Raw genomic sequence first — 21569 nt, forward strand, 5'->3', positions numbered from 1 at the left:
TGAGGGAAGATGGGGGGTGAGAGAGTAAGAGATCAACCAAAGGATTTGTATGCATGCATATGAACATAACAAATAGACACAGACAGTAGGGGGGTGAGGACATGTGGTGGGGGTTGGGAGTGGCTGGGGAGAGGTCAGTGGGTGAAAAGGAGACTCATGTAATACTTTAAACAATAAAGAATTTAAATTACAAAGAAATAAATAAATAAACCCCATATGTAGACAAAGTCAGGAGACTTTAGGAAATTATCCAATTCCCCTATCTTTACTCCTTTCCATCTATTTCATGTTGAGAATGTACATGCCAAAACAACCAGTTTTTTTTAATGAACAATTCAGTAAACTGCATTATTTCTTTTGGTTGTAAAGGGTGTCGCAAAATTCACGCAAGAAGTAATTTTGATAGAAAACACAGGTTTATAATTAAAAATTGTAAATTTTTTATTGATTCATAAAGTATACAGTATAGGGTTATGTATGGAATAGCATATCGGGTAAATGGCCTCCACAGCTTTGCTGGCACATACGCACTCTTTTGTTGAAGTTTTCCATGACCGTTTTGCATAAATGTGGCTGAATTTTGTTGATACAGCACTCAATTTCCTCCTTCAAGGAGTGGGTGGTTGTGGGCTTGTTGGCATAAACCTTAGACTTCAAAAAACCACAAAGAAAAAAGTCCAACGGCATTAAATCACATGATCTGGGCAGCCAATTCTGATCACCAAAACAGGAAATTACACGACCAGGAAATGACTCATGCAGTAATTGAATTGTTTCTCGGGCTGTATGGCATATGGCACTGTCTTGTTGAAACCACATGTTGTCCACATCCATATCATGCAATTTAGGCACAAAAAACTGGATTATCATGTCGCAATAGTGAGCATCATTAACTGTTATTGCCTGAGCAGCCGCATTTCAGTCATGGAAAATTTCAACAAATGAGTGCATATGTGCCAGCAAAGCCATGGAGGCCATTTACCCGATATGCTATTCCATACATAACCCTATACTGTATACTTTATGAATCAATAAAAAATTTACAATTTTTAATTATAAACCTGTGTTTTCTATCAAAATTACTTCTTGCGTGAATTTTGGGACACCCCTTATAATGCTAAATATCTGGATATTATTAATAATTACAATGTAGGGGAGAAACTAAGATGGCGGCATAGATGAACACCGGGAAATTGTCGCCTCACACAACAATTGAAGAATGCCGCAAGGGTCAGAGCAAACATCGTCCAGAACAACAGGAAGGCTGGCTGAGTGTAATTTCTACAACTAGAAGAAAAGAGGGGCACGCTGAGAGCCAGAGGAGCTGCGGAGGTGAAGTGCAGAGGTACGGCGGCGGCTCGCGCGCGCGGAAAGGGGGTGGTGCCTGAGGACGCGGCTGTCTTTTTGAATCACAAGCTCCCGACTGCTCTGAACTCCGGTTCCAGCGGGCCTCTGGGGACCCAGGGCTCATACGGGGAGAGGCTGGTCTGTCAGGCGGCAGCGGGGGAAATTCAGGGCGGCTTTCCCTCAGAGGTGCTTGCAGCCATTACTGGGACACTGAGATGCAAGACTCCGGGCTCGGAAAATCACCATAGCTGCTTTCACTGCCCTTTGACTCCCTGAGACCCCGCCCCACCCAGGCTGCGGCAGAGGCTTTTGCATGTGAATGTACCTAACTACAGCCCAGCCAGGCAGACCCGGAACTTCCAAGAGAAGGCCCAAGGCCCCGCAGCGGCTTGCATTGCTTCACAGCTGAGCCTCTTCGTGGCTCCTGCTGTGTGGCCTCAGGCAGGGGCTGAATTAGCACCTCCTTAGATCCAGGAGCCACTGTACCCAGTGGTCAGAGGGGGACCATTCTCCCACTTCAGACACAGCTGATTCCCACAGCCAATTGGCCTGGAGGTCAATTCCTCCCAGTGATCCTACAACAACCAAGGCACCAAGAGTGCACCAAGAGTGTCTACCCCGGGTAACTGGGGAGGCTGAGCCACTGGGCCCTACAGGACACCTGGCACGCAGGGCCACTCTATCAACACAGGGAAGCAGCCAAAATGCGGAGACAAAGAAAAAGGTCACAAATGGCAGAAACGGAGGAAAGCAAACCACTGGATATAGAGTTCAAGGCCACGTTTATAAGGTTTTTCAAGAATTTTATGGAAACCGCTGATAAATTTAATGAATCCCTCAAGGAGTATAGTGAGACCATGGAGGACATGAAAAAGGACCAACTAGAAATTAAGCATACACTGACTGAAATAAAGAATAATTTAGAGATCCAACAGCAGACAAGAGGATCCCAAGAATCAAGTCAAAGATTTGAAATACAAAGAAACAAAAAAGACCCAACCGAAAAAGAAAAAAGAAAAGAGATTCAAAAAATATGAAGATAGTGTAAGGAACCTCTGGGACAACTTCAAGCGTACCAACATCAGAATTATAGGGGTACCAGAAGGAGAGAGAGGGCAAGATATTGAAAACCTTTTTGAAGAAATAATGACAGAAAACTTCCCCTACCTGGTGAAAGAAATGGACTTACAAGTCCAGGAAGCGCAGAGAACCCCAAACAAAAGGAATCCAAAGAGGACCACACCAAGACACATCATAATTAAAATGCCAAGAGCAAAAGATAAAGAGAGAATCTTAAAAGCAGCAAGAGAAAGACAGTCAGTTACCTACAAGGGAGTACCCATTCGACTGTCAGCTGATTTCTCAACAGAAACCATGCAGGCCAGAAGAGAGTGGCAAGAAATATTCAAAGAGATGAATAGCAAGAACCTGCAACCAAGATTACTTTATCCAGCAAAGCTATCATTCAGAATGGAAGGTCAGATAAAGAGCTTCACGGATAAGAAAAAGCTAAAGGAGTTCATCACCACCAAACCAGCATTATATGAAATGCTGAAAGGTATTCTTTAAGAATAGGAAGAAGAAAAAGGAACTCTTACCATTTGCCACAGCATGGATGGAACTGGAGAGCGGATAAATACCACAGGATCTCACTCATTTGTGGAATATAATGAACAACATAAACTGATGAACAAGGACTGATCCAGAGACGGAGAGGCATTGATTGGACTGTCGGGCCTTGGAGGGAAGGTAGGGGAGGGTGGGGGCAAGGGGGAAAGATCAACCAAAGGACCTATATGCAAGCATATAGGCCTAACCAATGGACACGGACAACGGGGGGGTGAGGGAGTGAGCGGGGGGGGGGGGTAGAGGGTACACATATGTAATATCTTAATCAATAAAAAATATTAAAAAAAATAATAATTACAATGTAATTGATTATCATTTGACAGATATTAGCAGTCAATTCAGTGAAAATGAATTCACTTGTTCTCTGCCTTACGTATATCATAAAAGGCCTGTGGTTGTGATGCTGTAACGGTGGAACAACAAAACAACCAGTCACCAGGAGGTGCTGGAGCACGTCTTGGGCCCTCCCCCTACCCCCCTACCCCCACCCTCCAGGTGCGGGCAGTGTCAGTGGAGCATCACAGGGCACTGGCAGCGTCCACAGAGCGTGCGAGGCTTCGTGGGGCAGGTTGCTCGCAGCATCCACGGAGCATATGAGGCGTTGCAAGGTGGGGCACTGGCAGCGTCTGTGGAGCATGTGAAGTATCGTGGGGTAGGGCGCCAGCAGTGTCCACAGAGCGTGTGAGGCATTGCAGGACAGCGGACATGGCCCTGATGGCAAGCTAGGCGCAGTGGTCGGCAAAGTTATTAGTCAACAGAGCCAAATATCAACAGTACAACGATTGAAATTTCTTTTGAGAGCCAAATTTTTTAAACTTAAACTATATAGGTAGGTACATTGTTATTGACTTAATTAGGGTACTCCTAAGGCTTAGGAAGAGCCACACTCAAGGGGCCAAAGAGCCACATGTGGCTCACGAGCCGCAGTTTGCCGACCACGGGTAGGGGATCCTACACATGCACGATTTAATCATTCACTGGGTCTCTAGTAGATATATGAACAATTCTGAATGTCCTCTCATATCTTTCTTGAAGCAAGTAAACATAGTTTTACAGGGTGTCAAACTCAGAAACTAAAGAAAGTAGATGTGAATATAAATAAACTATAAAACAAGACACATTTCCACTAATACAAATTTAGATAATAGCATGGCTCCAAAGAAAACTTTAGTGTTTAAGAAAAGAAATAAAAACCTTAATTCTATCTTTTGTCTTCTACCTTATTGATTTTTTTCCTTATGAGACAGTACCTTTCTGCACTAATCATCTATAATAATAAAAGCGTAATATGCTAATTAGACTAGACGTCCTTCCAGATGTCCTTCTGGATGACCTTCCAGATGAAGTTGTGGCAGGTGGAGGCCAAGACAAAGGTGGCTGCTGTGGTGGCAGGGGCTGAGGCAGCTGCAGCAGTGATGGGGGCCAAGCCCCTTGCAAAAACTTCGTGCATTGGGCCTCTAGTTTATTATATAAATACAGCATGATCCAAATGACCTAATGTAGCCCATATTCTATGTGAAAAAGTATCTCTATATGAGTCTTTCATTTAGTGGTCTCTGATAGATATCTGGAATGGCAGCATAGCCAGAGAAGCTGCCTAAAGATTGATGGAGACAGTAAGAACTGCTAGGGGAACGGAAATTAAATCAATGGTGCGCAGATGTGTGTGTGCTTTTAACAAGCATGCAAATATCATGGAATATTGTCTATTTAACTAACTTTCCTTGGAAAGGTTGGGTGCCAGAATAAATGTGTGCATAATATGCAATGAAAAAATTACTATTCTCCCTGAAGTAATGGTGGGGATAGTGAATGTAATTTTTATAACATGAGATGATCATGAGGATACATGTTTGAAATTACTATATAAGTAATGAGAAAATATTTGATATGTATTCATCTCTAGATCATTTTGTGTTAAATGCATCTACATTTGCCATAGAAATCAAGGTTAAGTTATGTATGTACATTGTGTTGTTTATACATATAAGTCCTTTGTATGAGGGATCTATTTTATATATTTTTGAAGCTCTAAGATCAGCAAAGGAGAATTATAAGTACTGATAATGGAAGGAAGAGAATATACCAGAAGCTGACTGCTCCTCATTCACAATTTGAAATGCTGATGAGTCATAGTGAAAAAACCACTGCAATCAACCAAAGTGTGCTCACATCCAGATGAAAAGTGAACGAAGCAGTGAGATATTTAGACATTTTATCTAGCACACACCAGGTTCCATTGACTCCTTCTTTATAGAGCTAGTTTTGAGAAATAGGACTGATTCATACAGGTCTCAGAATAAACATTTTATATCATTTTTACTGTTGGTACTAAGTTTTGGGAACATGATTTGAACATGTGTAATACTAAGACTATCTTTGAAAATATCAGGGGGGCAAGAGGAGGAAAACGGGGGATATCTGTAAATGATCAACAGTGACAAATATATTTAAAAGAACAAAAAACAACAAAAAGAAAATATCAAAGTATTTAATTGAATCATCCCATTATCACCTGTATTATTTTTAAATGTATTCACACAGTTTGAGGATCTAGTGATAAATTAGTTGTTGGAATTTTTGTTTTAATTACTTGATGACAAGAAGTTATGTTGCCTTGGCCAGGTAGCTCTCAGTTGGTTGGAATGTAATCTGGTACGCCAAAAGGTTGTGGGTTCAATTCCCTGTCAGGGCATACACCCAGGTTGCAGGTTCAATTCCCTGGTCAGGGTGTGCATTGGAGGCTACTGATCAATGCTTCTCTCTCTCTCTCTCTCTCTCTCTCTCTCTCTCTCTCTCTCTCTCTCTCTCTCAACATATCCTTTGGTAAGAATTTTTAAAATTTTTTTTTATTTAGAGCCCCCATCATATCCAAAAAGTTTAAAGATTTTGCTTCTCTTATGCTATAACTGTACAAAAATTACCACATAACACATGCAAGATTTACAACTTAAGGCATTTTCATCTCTAGCTATTTTTCCTAACAGATTGTATCTGAATATCAAAGACTGTTTTGGTGATATCAACCTACCCCAAATGTACAAATGCATGGTAGAAAAAAAAATCTAGGTATTTCCAAATATAGTTATGTCTATATTATGTAGAGTAAAGATCTGAATGATTAGCTAGCTTTTTTAACTTTTCTTCAGACTTTAGGAATGATGCAAAATTGCTATGTACATTTAAAAATATTGACTGAGGATTCATTCATATTATAATAAATTATTATAGTTCTAATTTTTACTTACTTATCAGGAGTACGAAGGTCAAGGATCATTTCCTGGACATTAATTTTAATTTCAGAAGGGTTTGTTTTTGGCAGTTTAATTTTAACCTGACCAGAAAAACGAGAAAAAAAATATTGTAGTCTTGAAGATCAGTTAATTTGAAGAGTATAAGAAAATATAGAGAAATAAGAACTAATATTTATTAAGTGCCAACTATATGCCAGGTTATGCCATTTCCTCATAAAAATCTTGAAAAACAGTGTTTATTACTCCTATTTTACAGATGGAGAAACTGAAATAAAGTGAAGGTTAGTGAGGGGCCCAAGGGCAAGGTTTTGTAATTTCATTAAGTTATATCTGACTCCAAATCTATATAGAAACACTTTGGTTACTTGCCTGTAACCTTCATTGTCTGAAGTTGCATTGCAGTGCACTTGCTAAAGTTAGAGACCTTCAACTGCCTTTATATCAGTGGACCCTTTGTATTAAAAAATGGTTATTTCTTGTCTTAGGTATAGGTTAATGATGCCATCTGGTAGTCTCCTGGTATAAATTTCCATACCACATTTCCTAGAGAAGTGTAGGAGTCCAGAGAAGTTGTTAGCATAACAAAAAAGAAATAATAATATGTCCCCTACCCATCAAATGAGAATATTTATTAGTTTGGTAAGATTTCACTTAAAAATATCTCATCTCATTTATCACATGACCCAGCAATTCCACTCCTGAATATATATCCAAGAGCACTAAAAGCAGGTGCTCACACAAAATCATGTACATAACATTTTTGTTCATAGAAGCAGTATTCACAATAACCAAAAGACGAAAACCAACCAAATAAATGTCAACCGATGAATGGAAAACCCAAATGTGGTATATACATAGAATGGAATATTATTCAGTCATAAAAGGGAATGAAGTACTGCCGTAGTCAGTAGTCAGTTTGGCTCAGTGGATAGAGTGTTGGCTTGTGGACTGAAGGGTCCTGGGTTTGATTCCAATCAAAGGCACATGCCTGGGTTGCGGGCTCAACCCCCAATAGGGGGCGTGCAGGAGGCAGCCAATGACTCTCACTCATCATTGATGTTTCTCTCTCTCCCTCTCACTTCCTCTCTGAAATCAATAAAAATATATTTTAAAAAAGGAATGAAGTACTATTACATGGATGAACATTAAGACTATTAAGCTAAGTCAGAGGAGAACCAAGATGGCGGCATAGGCTAACGCCGGAGTTTGCTGCCTTGAACAACTACTTCAAAAGTGAAACTAAAACACGGAACAGACATCACCCAGAACCACAGGAACGCTGGCTGAGTGGAAGTCCTACAACCAGGAGGAAAGAGAAACGCATACGGACACTCAGAGGAGGCGCAGTGCTGAAGTCAAATTCTGAGGTGCGGAGTGCGTGGAGTGGGCTGGCGGCGGAGGGTGCGGTTGGCGTTTTCAATCGGGAGGGAGTCTCAGGCTCTGAGCTCCAGATACAGGCGAGTCTTTAGGAATTCAGACTCAAACTGGAGAAGCGGGACTGTCTGGCTTCGGTCAGAGCCAGTGCAGCTTTCTCTCCGAGCTTTGCAGAGGGTGCTGGGACTCAGAGAGGCAGAGCCCCTGGGGACAGGACTGAGAGCCGCCATAACTGCTCTCTCCGGCCCAGCCTGTTGATCCTGTGCGACCCGCCCTGCCCAAGCCCTGCACAAAGGCATTTGCCGGATAGCCTCAGGCAAAGGCTAGATTAGCACCTCCCTAGAGGACAGAAGTTCTCTCTCTGCAGACACAGCTGATCCTCACAGCCACTTGGCCTGGAGGTCAAACCCTCCCTGGTTTTTTGCTTCAACAATCAAGGTTTAACTATAAGACTGCGAACAAAGACCACTAGGGGGTGCACCAAGGAAGCATAACAAAATGCGGAGGCAAAGAAACAGGACAAATTTGTCAATGGAAGATATAGAGTTCAGAAACACACTTTTAAGGTCTCTCAAGAACTGTTTAGAAGCCGCCGATAAACTTAATGAGATCTACAAGAAAACTAATGAGACCCTCGATGTTATGTTGGGGAACCAACTAGAAATTAAGCATACACGGACTGAAACAACGAATATTATACAGACTCCCGACAGCAGACCAGAGGAGCGCAAGAATCAAGTCAATGATTTGAAATGCGAGGAAGCAAAAAACACCCAACGGGAAAATCAAAATGAAAAAAGAATCCAAAAATGCGAGGATAGTGTAAGGAGCCTCTGGGACAGCTTCAAGCGTACCAACATCAGAATTATAGGGGTGCCAGAAGATGAGAGAGAACAAGATATTGAAAACCTATTTGAAGAAATAATGACAGAAAACTTCCCCCACCTGGTGAAAGAAATGGACTTACAGGTCCAAGAAGCGCGGAGAACCCCAAACAAAAGGAATCCAAAGAAGACCACACCAAGACACATCATAATTAAAATGCCAAGAGCAAAAGACAAAGAGAGAATCTTAAAAGCAGCAAGAGAAAGAAACTCAGTTACCTACAAGGGAATACCCATACGACTGTCAGCTGATTTCTCAACAGAAACTTTGCAGGCCAGGAGGGAGTGGCAAGAAATATTCAAAGTGATGAATACCAAGAACCTACAACCAAGATTACTTTATCCAGCAAAGCTATCATTCAGAATTGAAGGTCAGATAAAGAGCTTCACAGATAAGGAAAAGCTAAAGGAGTTCATCACCACCAAACCAGTATTATATGAAATGCTGAAAGGTATCCTTTAAGAAGAGGAAGAAGAAGAAGGTAAAGATACAAATTATGAACAACAAATACACATCTATCAACAGGTGAATCTAAAAATCAAGTGAATAAATAATCTGATGAACAGAATGAACTGGTGATTATAATAGAATCAGGGACATAGAAAGGGAATGGACTGACTATTCTTGGGGGGGAAAGGGGTGTGGGAGATGCGGGAAGAGACTGGACAAAAATCGTGCACCTATGGATGAGGACAGTGGGTGGGGAGTGAGGGCGGAGGGTGGGGCGGGAACTGGGAGGAGGGGAGTTATGGGGGGGAAAAAGAGGAACAAATGTAATAATATGAACAATAAAGATTTAATAAAAAAATTAAAAAAAGAAAAAAAAAAGCCTATTAAGCTAAGTGAAAGAATTCAGGCACAAAAAGCCACTTATTACGGGAATTTTTATGTGAAATATTCAGAATATCCATAGAGACTGAAACTAGACGAGTGTTTCTGGGAGCCTGGAGAGGGAGAAAAGATAAGTGACTGCTTAATGAGTATGGATTACCTTTGTGTTGATGAAAATGTTCTCAAATTATATATTGGTGATGGTTGCACAATATTGTTAATGTACTAAATGTCACTAATGGCAAAATTTATACTTTGTGTATTTTAGCACAATAAAAGTCTCATCTTTCTAACTTATTCTCTTTTTCATAGAAGTTGATTATCTATCTATGTATCTATCTATCTATCTATCTATCTATCATCTATCTATCATCTATCTATCATCTATTTGAGATGACATGGGATATGGTTTCCAAAGACAAAGAAAAAACAACCTAAGTTTTAGGTAAATTATGAAGCCTTATCTAAAATGAGCTAAAATACTTGAAATATTGGACATCTGGTGATTTCAGAGCTGGAATGGAAAGGATAAAAGCCATAGGTTTTACATATAGCTGTCCAATTATCCCAGAACCATTTATTGAAGAGTTGTCTTGACTCCATTGTATGCTATTGCCTCCTTTGTCAAATATTAATTAAGCATAATGGCTTGGGTAGAATTCTGGGTTCTCTGTTCTGTTCTATTGATCTATATGCCTGTTCTTATGCCAGTACCAGGCTGTTTTGAGTATAGTGGCCTTGTAGTATGGCTTGATATCTGGCCTTGTGATCCCTCCAACTTTGTTCTTCTTTACCAGGATTGCTGAGCTATTTGGGGTCTTTTTGGGTTCCATATACATTTTGGACAGTTTGTTCTAGATCTGTGAAGTATGCCATTGGTATTTTAATAGGGATTGCATAGAATCTTTATATTGCTTTGGGAAGTATGGATATTTTAATTATGTGGGTTTACCAATTCATGAATATGGCATATTTTTCCACTTGTTTATATCCTCTTCTATAAACAAAGGGAGAAAAGAGAAGTGACTTAAATGAGTACAGATTACCTTTGGGTTGATGATTACCTTTTTCAACGTTCTATAGCTTTCTGAGTATAGGCCTTTTACCTCCTTGGTTAAGTTAATTCCTAAGTATCTTAATTTTTTGTTGCAATGGTAAATGGACTTATATTTTAGTTTCTCTTTCTGAAAGTTCATTATTGGTGAATAAAAATGCCATCGATTTCTAGGTGTTAATTTTGTATCCTGTTACACTGCCAAAATCCTTTATTAAATCTAGTATTTTTTTTATTGGAGTCTTTAGGATTTTCTAGGTACAATATCTTGTCATCTGTGAATACTGATAGTTTTACAACCTCCTTTCAAATTTGAATGCCTTTTATTAATTTTTCTTCTAATCTGATTGCTGTTGCTAGGATGTCCAGTACTAAGTCGCATAAAAGTGGTGAAAGTGGACAACCCTGTCTTGTTCCAGTTTTTAGGGAAAATGGTTTCAGTTTTTGCCCATTAAGTATGATGTTGACTGTAGGTTTGCCATATATGGTCTTTATTATGTTGAAGTATGATCCCTCTATTCCCACTTTGTTGAGAGTTTTTATAAAAAATGGGTTTTGGATTTCACCAACTTATACTGTACACAAGAATAAACTCAAAATGGATAAAAGATTTAAATGTAAGTCATGAAAACATAAAAAACCTTGAAGAAAACATAAGCAGCAAAGTATCAGATATCTCATGTAGCAAATTTTTCACTGATACAATGCCTAACACAAGAGAAACAAAGAAACAAATAACCAAATGGAACTACGTCAAAATAAAAAGCTTCTGCGCAGAAATCAGCATCAAAATGAAAAGGGAATACACTATATGGGAAAACATATTTGCCAATTTGATACATCTGATAAGGGGTTAATATCCAAAATATATAATGTACTCATACAAATCTACAAAAGGAAAACGAACAACCCAATCAAACATTGGGCAGATGACCTAAATAGACACTTCTCCAAAGCGACATACAGATGGCCAAGAGACATATGGAAAAATGCTCAACATCACTAATCATCAGAGAAATGCAAATTAAAATGACAATGAAGTACCACCTCACACCTGTCAGAATGGCTGCTATTAATCAATCAACAAACAACAAGTGCTGGTGAGGATATGGAGGAAAAGGGACCCCAGTACACTATTGGTGGGAATGCAGACTGGTACAGCCACTGTGGAAACCAGTGTGGAGTTTCCTCAAAAAAATTAAAAATAGAACTGCCATTTGACGCAGTGATCCCACTTCTAGCAATCTATCCTAAGAAGCCTGGAACATCAATCAGGAAGAACATATGTACCCCTGTGTACACAGCAGCCCAATTTATAATAGCTAAGATCTGGAAGCAGCCCAAGTGCCCATCAATAGATGATTCGAATACTATGCTGCTGTAAAAAGGAAGGAACTCTTACCATTTGCAACGGCATGGATGGAACTGGAGAGCATTATGCTAAGTGAAATAAGCCAGTCAATAAAGGAAAAATACCACATGATCTCACTCATTCATGGACAATAGAGACCATTATAAACTTTTGAACAATAATAGATACAGAGGCAGAGCTGCCTCAAACAGATTGTCAAACTGCAGCGGGAAGGCCGGGGAGGGTTGGGGGGCAGGAGGTAGGGGGGTAAGAGATCAACTAAAGGACTTGTATGCATGCATATAAGCATAACCAATGGACATAAGACACTGGGTGATAGGGGAGGCTAGGGGACTGTCTAGGGCGGGGGGATAAAATGGATACATATGTAATACCCTTTGTAATACTTTAAGCAATAATAATAATAATAAAAAAAGCTGTGGTACATTTACACCGTGGAATACTATGTAGCTATAAAAAAGGGGGATCTCTTACCCTTGATACAGCATGGAGGGATGTGGAGAGTATTATGCTAAATGAAATAAGTTAGCCAGAGAAAGACAAGTATCACACGATATCACTCAAATGTGGAATCTAATGAACAAAATAAATTGAAAAACAAAATAGATTCAGAAACATGGAAGCATGCAACAGGATCCTCAGATGGAAGCTGAGGAGGAGGTGGGACAGGGAGGAGGGCATGCAGGGAAGAGATCAATGGAAGAACTTGCATGCATATATGCATAACTCATGGACACAGACAATAATGGGGTGAAGGCCTGGAGAGCAGAAGGGAGTGGGGCCGGGGGGGGGGGTCAATGGGAAAAAAAGAGGACATCTATAATACTTTAAACAATAAAGATAAATTTTTAAAAGCCATAGGTTTTGAGGGTAATACATATCAAATAAATAATGGGAAAAATGAAATTCCTTGTAACAATCTTAAAGTAGGCTATAGTATTTTTGCAATATAAAGTATGTGAATTGTCCTGGTCAGTTTGGCTCAGTAGATAGAGCATTGGCCTGCAGACCAAAGGGTCCTGAGTTCAATTCTAGTCAAGGGCACACATCTTGGTTGCAGGCTCCTCCCCAGCCAGGGCCCTGGTCAGGGAGTGTGCAGGAGGCAACCAGTGGATGTGTGTTTCTCTCACATCAGTTTATGTCTCTGTCTTTCCCTCTCTCTTCTACTCTTTCTTTAAAAATCAATGGAAAAATATATTCTGGTGAGGATTAAATAAAAAAGAAGTATGTGGACCAATAAATGCCTGTGAGTTACAGCTTACTTTATTAAACCTCTACATTAAAAAAAAAAACACATTTGTAAATAGAGCTCTAGAGGTCTTACTTTCTAAATATATCCTATCCTGCCCTTCATGGGAGATCCACTAGCCCTACCCTCCTGACTCCCTGTGGCCCGGCCTGCTGAGATTGGGCTCCTAGCAGAATCTTGGTCAGACCGAGTTGTCTGGCTCTAGGACAGGAGCCATTTTTCTTTCATAACAGGAATGGTGCAGAACTCCCCCCACCCCGCCCCCTTCACATGGCCAAATCTTGCTCTTTTTGTTCCAGATAAATTCTGCTGGCCTCACCCCAATGACTCCCTGAGACCCCGCACCACCAGAAAGGTCTGTGGGCACCCAACAGCTAGACTTGGTGTATACAGGGACATTTGCTGAGTGACCTCAGACCCAGCACTGACATAAGTTTGAACCAATATGAGTCTGGTGAATCCCACTCAACCCTATCTGGTGACTCACTGAGAACCTTCCTCATGCAACTTGTATACTGCCAGAAACTTTCAGTGACTGATTCTATCAGGCAGCTGGCAGGCAAAGGAAGCTGGAGGCGTATCTTGAAGTACTTTGGGACTTTTTCTGACCTGCCCCTGGGCTGGCTGCTGGTAAATTTCAGGCTTTGTGTGCAGACTGGTCCTTCTTGCACACACCCAGGCCCAGCAGAGGTAGCCACAACCTGTGGATTGCTTTGTAGCTCCAAACAAATTGCCAAGGGCCAGTCACAGGCAAAGTCTGACACTGGCCTGGACCAGAGTCCCTCCCAAGGGGCTCCAAATCAACACAAACAGTGGCTAGCTTCAGATGTCAGAGCAGGTTCCATTTAGCTTTACAAGTGGCATATCCAATGGGAGATATTAGCAGGCATCAGACCCTGTTAAATAAATTCTGTTTCCTATAGTCAGCACCCATACAGCAGCTCATAAACTGTGGTCATGGTCCATCCTCATAGTCAGCCAGCCTGAGATTCTACCCCACACATGAATGAACCAATAGTAATCAAGACTCAATTACATTAGCAGGGCCCACATAACAAATACAAGGGACACTCCTGGAGCACTGAGATCAGGTGATCAAGAAAACTGTGCCACTGGGTCCCACAGGACACCTACTACATAAGGCCACTGTACCATGACTGGGAGTCACAGCAGATCTATCTAACACATAGAAACAAATACAAAGGAGCAGCCAAAATAGAGAGAAAAGAATCTTGGTCAGACTGAATTGTCTGGCTCTAGGATAGGAGCCCATGAAAGAACAGGAGAAAAATGCAGAAAAAGAGCTGAATGAAATGGAGGCAAGCAATTTAACAGATATAGCGTTTAAAAAATGGTAATAAGGATACTCAAGTAATTTAGTGAGACCTTCAACAAAGAGATAGATAAAAAGGACATAGGGCCCTGACTGGTTTGGCTCAGTGGATAGAGCATTTGGCCTGTGGACTGAAAGGTCCCAGGTTCGATTCCGGTCAGGGGCATGTACTTTGGTTGCGGGCACATCCCCAGTAGGAGGTGTGCAGGAGGCAGCTGATCGATGTTTCTCTCTCATTGATGTTTCTACCTCTATCTCCCTTCCTCTCTGTAAAAAAATCAATAAAATATATTTTTTAAAAAGGACATAGGAACCACACAAAAGAACCAGCCACAAATGAAGAAAATAGTATTTGAAATAAAGAATACACTGGAAGGAATAAACAATAGGTTGGATGAAGCAGAGAAATGAATCACCAATTTGGATAAGAAGGTAGTAGAAAACACCTAATGAGAGAATAAAAATGAAAAACAAATTAAAAAATAAGGATAGTTTAAGGGACCTTTGGGACAACATAAAGCATAACAACATCCACATCAGATTGAAACCAGAAGGAGAACAAAGTTGCAAGGTACTGATAACCTGTTTGAAGAAATCATGACTGAAAATTTTCCTAACCTGGTGAAAGCAAAAACAAACACACAAGTCTAGGAATGTCACAGTCCCAAAAAGATGAACTCAAATAGCCCCACACCAAGACACATCATAATTAAAATGACAAAGGTTAAAGACAAAGAGAGAATATTAAAAGCAGCAATAGAAACACAGTTACCTACAAGAGAGCTCTCATAAGATTGTCAGTTTATTTTTCAACAGATACAGTTCAGGCCAGAAGGGATGGCATTAAATATTCAAAATGATGACAATGAAGAAGTACAACCAAGACTACTTTATCCAGCAAAGCTATCATTTAAAATCGAAGGAGAAATAAAAAGCTTCCTAGATAGGAAAAAGCTAAATGAGTTTGTTACCACCAAACCAGTATTACCAGAAATGCTTAGGGTCTTCTTGAAGAGGAAGAGGAAGAAAGAAGAAGGTAATAACAAATATGTATAAATACTCAATTTACATGTAAATGGTTTAAATGTTCCAATCAAAAGACACGTAGGGTAGACGAATGGATAAGAAAACGAAACTGATATATATATGCTGTCTACAAGAAAGTCAGCTCAGAATGAAAGATACAAACAGACTAAAAGTAAGGGATGAAAAAAGATACTTTATTCCAATGGAAATTTAAAAAATTTTCCAAAGAGATAGAGACAAACTCATAGAGAGCAGTCTGACAGTTGTCAGGGTGGGGAGGTTGTTGAGGGCTGGTGGAGGGAGTTGAAGAGCTTGAGCAAAGATGAAGAAAAAGCTATAGTAAGAGACAAAGGACACTACATAATGATAAAAGAAGGAATCCAACTAAGAGGTTATAACTGTTGTAAACAATTATGTATCCAACATAGGAACAAATCTTGACAGATCTAAAGGAAAAGATCATCAGTAATACAGTCATAGTAGGAAATTTTAACACCCAACTGACATCAATGGATAGATGTTCCAGATAAGAAAATCAAGAAATAAACAGTGACCTTAAATGACACACTAGGTGAGATGGATTTTACTGATAACACTAGAGGCTCAGTGCACAAAATTTGTGTATGGGGGTGTCCCCTCAACCCAGCCTGCACCCTCTCCAATCCGGGACCTCTCAGGGGAAGTTTTACTGCTGGTTTAGGCCTGATCCCTCTCACAATCTGGGACCGCTGGCTCCTAACTGCTCACCTGCTTGCCTGCCTGATCGCCCCTAACTGCCCCCCCCCCGCTGGCCTGATCACCCCTAACTGCCTTTGCCTGCCTGCCTGATCGCCCCTAATTGCCCCCCTGCCAGCCTGGTCACCCCTAACTGCTTCTCCACCAACCTGGTCGCCCCTTGCTGCCCGCCCCCCTGCAGGCCTGGTTGCCCCACGCAGCCTGCTGTTCAGTTGTTTGGTCATCCCTCACTAACCCCCCTGCCAGTCTGGTTGTTACTGTGATGGCATCCTGGACAACTTGAATATTCCTCTATTATTAGTATAGATCAGAGCATTTCACCCCAAAGCAGAAGAATATACATTATTTTCAAGTGCACATGGAACATTTTCTAGGATAGACCATATGTTAGGATACAAAACAAGTATTGATAAATGTAAGAAGATTGAAATCTTGTCAAGCATCTTCTTTGACTATAATGGTTATGAAATTAGAAATCAATCAGAAGGAAAAAAACTGAAATACACACAAAGACATGAAAACTAAATAACATTACAAAAAAAGAATGGAATAATATCCTCTGGGACAACCAAGATGGCAGTGTAGCTAAACACCTTTACTTGCCACCTCCCACAACAACATCAAAATTGCAACTAAAATACAAAATTACTATCATTCAGAACCACCTGAAAGCTGGCTGAATGGAAGTCCTACAACTACAGAAGTAAAGAAGAAAGCACATTTAGATTGCTAGGAGGGTGGAGGCACAGAATGGGCTGGTCCACCTGTGCTGGACCAGCACACATCCATGTGTGCTGTTTTTTGTTGTTGTTGTTGTTTTTGTTTGTTTGTTTGTTTGTTTTAACAGGAGGGAAATTGGCTCTGCAGAAGCTGCCCATGAAGATCAAGGGGTCCCAGCCCCACACCAGACCCAAAGCCCAGGATTCCAGAGCTGGGAAGGAAAGTCCCCATAACTTCAGGCTGCAAAAACCAGCAGGAATTGTGGCTAAGTGACACGGAGGCAGCTGGAGACCCAGGTGTTCCTTTTAAAGGGCCAGTGCACAAATTTACTCAGATTCTATCCCTCTGAGGAACTCAGAAACATATGGGGAAGAACTGTATTGTCTGGCTTCAGGGCAGGAACTCAGGGGCAGAGTTCTCCCAGATGGGGTGCTTGCAGGGGTTGTTTTTCTTGTACTGGGAGCTTCCTTGTAATTAACCATATCTGAGTCTCCATCAGTCTGGCTCACACTGTTTGCTCCAGCCTGGTGATTCCCTGAGACCCCACCCTATCCATTTTTCAGCCCTACGCAAGCTGTTTGTATCAGTTTTTCCATGTGAATGGACTGTCCTAGCTCAGGCTTCAGACTTTCCTAATATCTCTCAAACAAGCTACAGCTGGTGTCAGCATGCCCCAAACCTATCAATAAAAGACTCAAGACCCAGCACTAGCACCAGCCTGCCTTGCTTCATAGCTGGGCCTCACCTGGGCACTTCTAAGCCTAATACAAATAGCAGCCATCAGCAGATATTTCTGTAGCTCCTGCTGGGTGGCCACAGGCAGTGGCTGACTTTGAACCTCCTTGGAGGTCCCAAAGCCAGTGCATCCAGTGGACAGTTTCAGACCATACCAGATTACAACTCTACAGAGGGGACACACTCAACAGGCAAATTCAGTGAGCACTAAAGCCCCACTGAAGCAAGTCCTGCTCCACAGGGGTATTTCCTGAACAGCAGCTCTCCAACTGTAGTTGCAGCTGGTACTCACAGCCAATTGGCCTAGAGGTCAATTCCTCCCAGTGATGCCAACAGGAATCAAGGTTTGATTACAAGACTGTGTACACAGCCCACACAGGTGCACACCTAGAATGCCCCCCTCAGGTGACTGGAGAGGTTGAGCCACTGAGCCCTATGGGTACTTTCTACCCAAGGCCACTCTACTAATTCCAGGAGACATAGGAGCTCTATCTAATACATAGATACAAACACAGGGAAGCAGCCAAAATATGGAGACAAAGAAATATGTCACAATTGAAAGAAATGTAAGCAAGAAAATTTAGGGATACAGAATTCAAAACCATGGTTATAAGGTTACTCAAGGATCTTTATGAGAGTTTCAAGGGACTTAGTGAGACTTTCAAGAATCTTCTTGAGGATGTCAAAGACATGAAAAAGGACCAGTCAGAAATTAAGCATACACTAACAGAAATGAATAATTTACAGGGATTCAACAGTAGAGTAGAGGATTCTGAGAAGCAAATTTGGAATACGAGGAAGCAAAAAACACCTAATCAGAAGAGCAAAAGAGAAAAAATGAATCCAGAAATATGAAGATAATGTAAGGAGCCTCTTGGACAACTTCAAGCATACCAACATTCGCATTATGGGGGAAGAAGGAGAGAGAGAGAAAGATATTGAAAATCTACTAGTATTTGAACAAATAATAGCAGAAAACGTCCCCTACCTGTTGAAAGAGATAGACTTACAAGTCCAGGAAGCGCAGAGAGTCCCAAACAAGAAGACCCCTCCCCCCCCAAAAAAAGAGGAACCCAAAGAGGCCCACAACAAGATACATCATAATTAGAATGCCAAAAATTAAAGACAAAAAGAGAATATTAAAAGAAAAAAGAGAAAAGCAGTCAGTTACCTACAAGAGAGCACCCACATGACTGTCAGCTGATTTATCAACAGAAACTTTGCAGGCCAAAAAGGAGTCACAAGAAATGTTCAAAGTGATGAATAGCAAGGACCTACAGCCAAAATTATTCTACCCAGCAAAGTTCGCATTTAGAATTGAAGGTCAGATAGAGAGCTTCACAGACAAGAAAAAGCTGAAGGAGTTCATCACTACCAAAACAGTATTACATGAAATTTTGAAGGGTATTCTTGAAGAAGAAGAAGAAGAAGAAGAAGAAGAAGAAGAAGAAGAAGAAGAAAAGATAAAACAATATGAACAATAAAATGGCAGTAAATACATATCTATCAATAATTTAATCTAAAAATCAAAATAAACAATATAATGAACAAAATAATTTGGTGAATAAAATGGAATCATAGGCATGGAAACATAGAACAGACTTACGAATCTCAGAGGGAAGGGGATGAGCGGGTAGGAAGAGATTATCCAAAGAATTTACATTTATATGTGCATTAGCTAAGGACAGAGAAAATATGGTGGTGAAGGCCTGGGGTAGGGTGGGAACTGGGTGGAGGGGAGCTATATGGGTAAAAAGGGGGGGGGACATCTGCAATACTCTCAACAGTAAATATTAAAAAATAAAATAAAAAAGAATGAATGGGTTAATAATGAGGTTAAGGAAGAAATCAAATGATACCTTGAAACATATAAAATGAGAACACAACAACCCAAAATCTATGGTGCACAGTGAAAGTAGTCATGAGAGGGAAATACATAGCATTACAGGTCAACCTCAAGAAACAAGAAAAATCTCCTTGGGCTGCGGTTGCTCCTTGGGTGGTCACAGAAGTGGCTGCTCCTCAGTTGGCAGTGATATCTAGCTGTATTACAAAGCCACTGTTCTCAAAACAGCCTGGTACTGGCACAAGAACAGACATAGATCAATGGAATAGAATAGAGAGCCCAGAAATCGACTCAAACCACTATGCTCAATTAATATTCGACAAAGGAGGCATGAACATACAATGGAGTCAAGACAGTCTCTTCAATAAATGGTGTTGGGAAAGTTGGACAGATACATGCAAAAAAATGAAACTAGACCACCAACTTACACCATACACAAAAATAAACTCAAAATGAATAAAGGACTTAAACATAAGATGGTAAACCATAAAAATACTAGAGGAATCCACAGGCAGCAAAATCTCAGAAATATGCCGAAGCAATTTCTTCATTGATACTGCTTCTAGGTGCAATGGAAACTAAAGAGAAAATAAACAAATGGGACTACATCAAAATAAAAAGCTTTTGCACAGCAAAGGAAACCATCAACAAAACAACAAGAAAGCCCACTGCATGGGAGAACATATTTTCAAATGTTATTACCGATAAGGATTTAATCTCCAACATTTACAGGGAGCTCATACAATTTAACAGAAGGAAGATAAACAACCCAATCAAAAAATGGGCAAGGGACCTAAATAGATACTTTTTGAAAGAAGACATAAGGAAGACCAAAAGACATATAAAAACATATTCAAAGTCACTAATCATCCGAGAGACGCAACTCAAAGCGACAATGCGGTACCATCTCACACATGTCAGAATGGTTATCATCAACAAATCAACAAACGACAAGTGCTGGAGAGGATGTGGAGAAAAAGGAACACCTGTGCACTGCTGGTGGGAATGCAGACTGGTGCAGCCACTGTGGAGAACAGTATGAAGTTTCCTCAAAAAACTAAAAATGGAACTCCCATTTGACCCTGTGATCCCACTTCTAAGAATATATCCCAAGAAACTAGAAACACCAATCAGAAAGGATATATGCACCCTTATGTTCATAGCAGCACAATTTACAACAGCTAAGATATGGAAACAGCCTAAGTGCCCATCAGTAGATGAGTGGATTGAAAAACTGTGGTGCATCTACACAATGGAATACTACGCTGCAGTAAAAAAGGAGTTCTTACCATTTGCAACAGCAAGGATGGAACTGGAGAGCATATGCTAAGTGAAATAAGCCAGTCAGAGAAAGATAAATGCCACATGATCTCACTCATTTATAGAATATAATGAACAACATAAACTGATTAACAAAAACAGATCCAGAGACAGAGAAGCATCGATCAGACCGTCAAACCTCAGAGGGAAGGTAGGGGAGGGTGGGGGTAAAGGGGAGAGATCAACCAAAGGACTTATATGCAAGCATATAGGCCTAACCAATGGACACAGGCAACGGGGGGGGGGGGGGTGAGGGCATGAGTGGGGAGATAGGAGGTAACGTGGGGATAAGGACACCTATGTAATAACTTAATCAATAAATTATTTTTTAAAAACAGAACTTAAAAAAACCCAACTCTCAAGGCTCAATCCCTGTGGAGGGAAAAATCTGTGGAAAATAAAATTCAGCTATTGGCCAGGCCAGCTCAGAAAAAGAAAAAGAAACAAGAAAAATCTCAAACAATCTAAATTTATACTTAAAGGAACTAGAAAAAGAACAATAAACAAAGCCCAAGGATAGTAGAAGAAATGAAATAATAAAGATCATAGCAGAAATAAATAAAACAGAGTCTAAAAAAACAATACAAAAGATTAATGAAACCAAGAGATGGTTATTTTTAAAGGTAAACACGATTGACAAACCTTTAACCAGACATATCAAGAAAAAAAGAGAGAAAACCAAAATAATAATATCAGAAATGAAAGAGGAGAAGTAACAACTGACTCAAAAGAAATACAAGGAAATGTAAAAAAATATTACAAACAACTATATGCCAACAAATTAAACAATATGAACAAAATGGATAAATTCCTAGAAACATACAATCTTCCAAAATTGAATCAGGAAGAATTAGAAAAT

General features: G+C 40.4%; 1 protein-coding gene across 2 annotated transcripts in view; it reads right to left on the reverse strand.

The window, feature by feature from the left end:
- DNAAF6 (dynein axonemal assembly factor 6) overlaps positions 1-21569 on the reverse strand; it is a 68912-nt gene that overhangs the window by 7252 nt on the left and 40091 nt on the right. For both annotated transcript variants that reach the window (XM_059679944.1, XM_059679945.1), the window contains exon 6: positions 6225-6310. In XM_059679944.1, the coding sequence (XP_059535927.1) occupies positions 6225-6310 (86 nt within the window). The remainder of the gene's footprint in view (positions 1-6224; positions 6311-21569) is intronic.

This window comes from Myotis daubentonii, chromosome X, assembly GCF_963259705.1.
Source record: "Myotis daubentonii chromosome X, mMyoDau2.1, whole genome shotgun sequence".
Lineage (NCBI taxonomy): Eukaryota > Metazoa > Chordata > Mammalia > Chiroptera > Vespertilionidae > Myotis > Myotis daubentonii.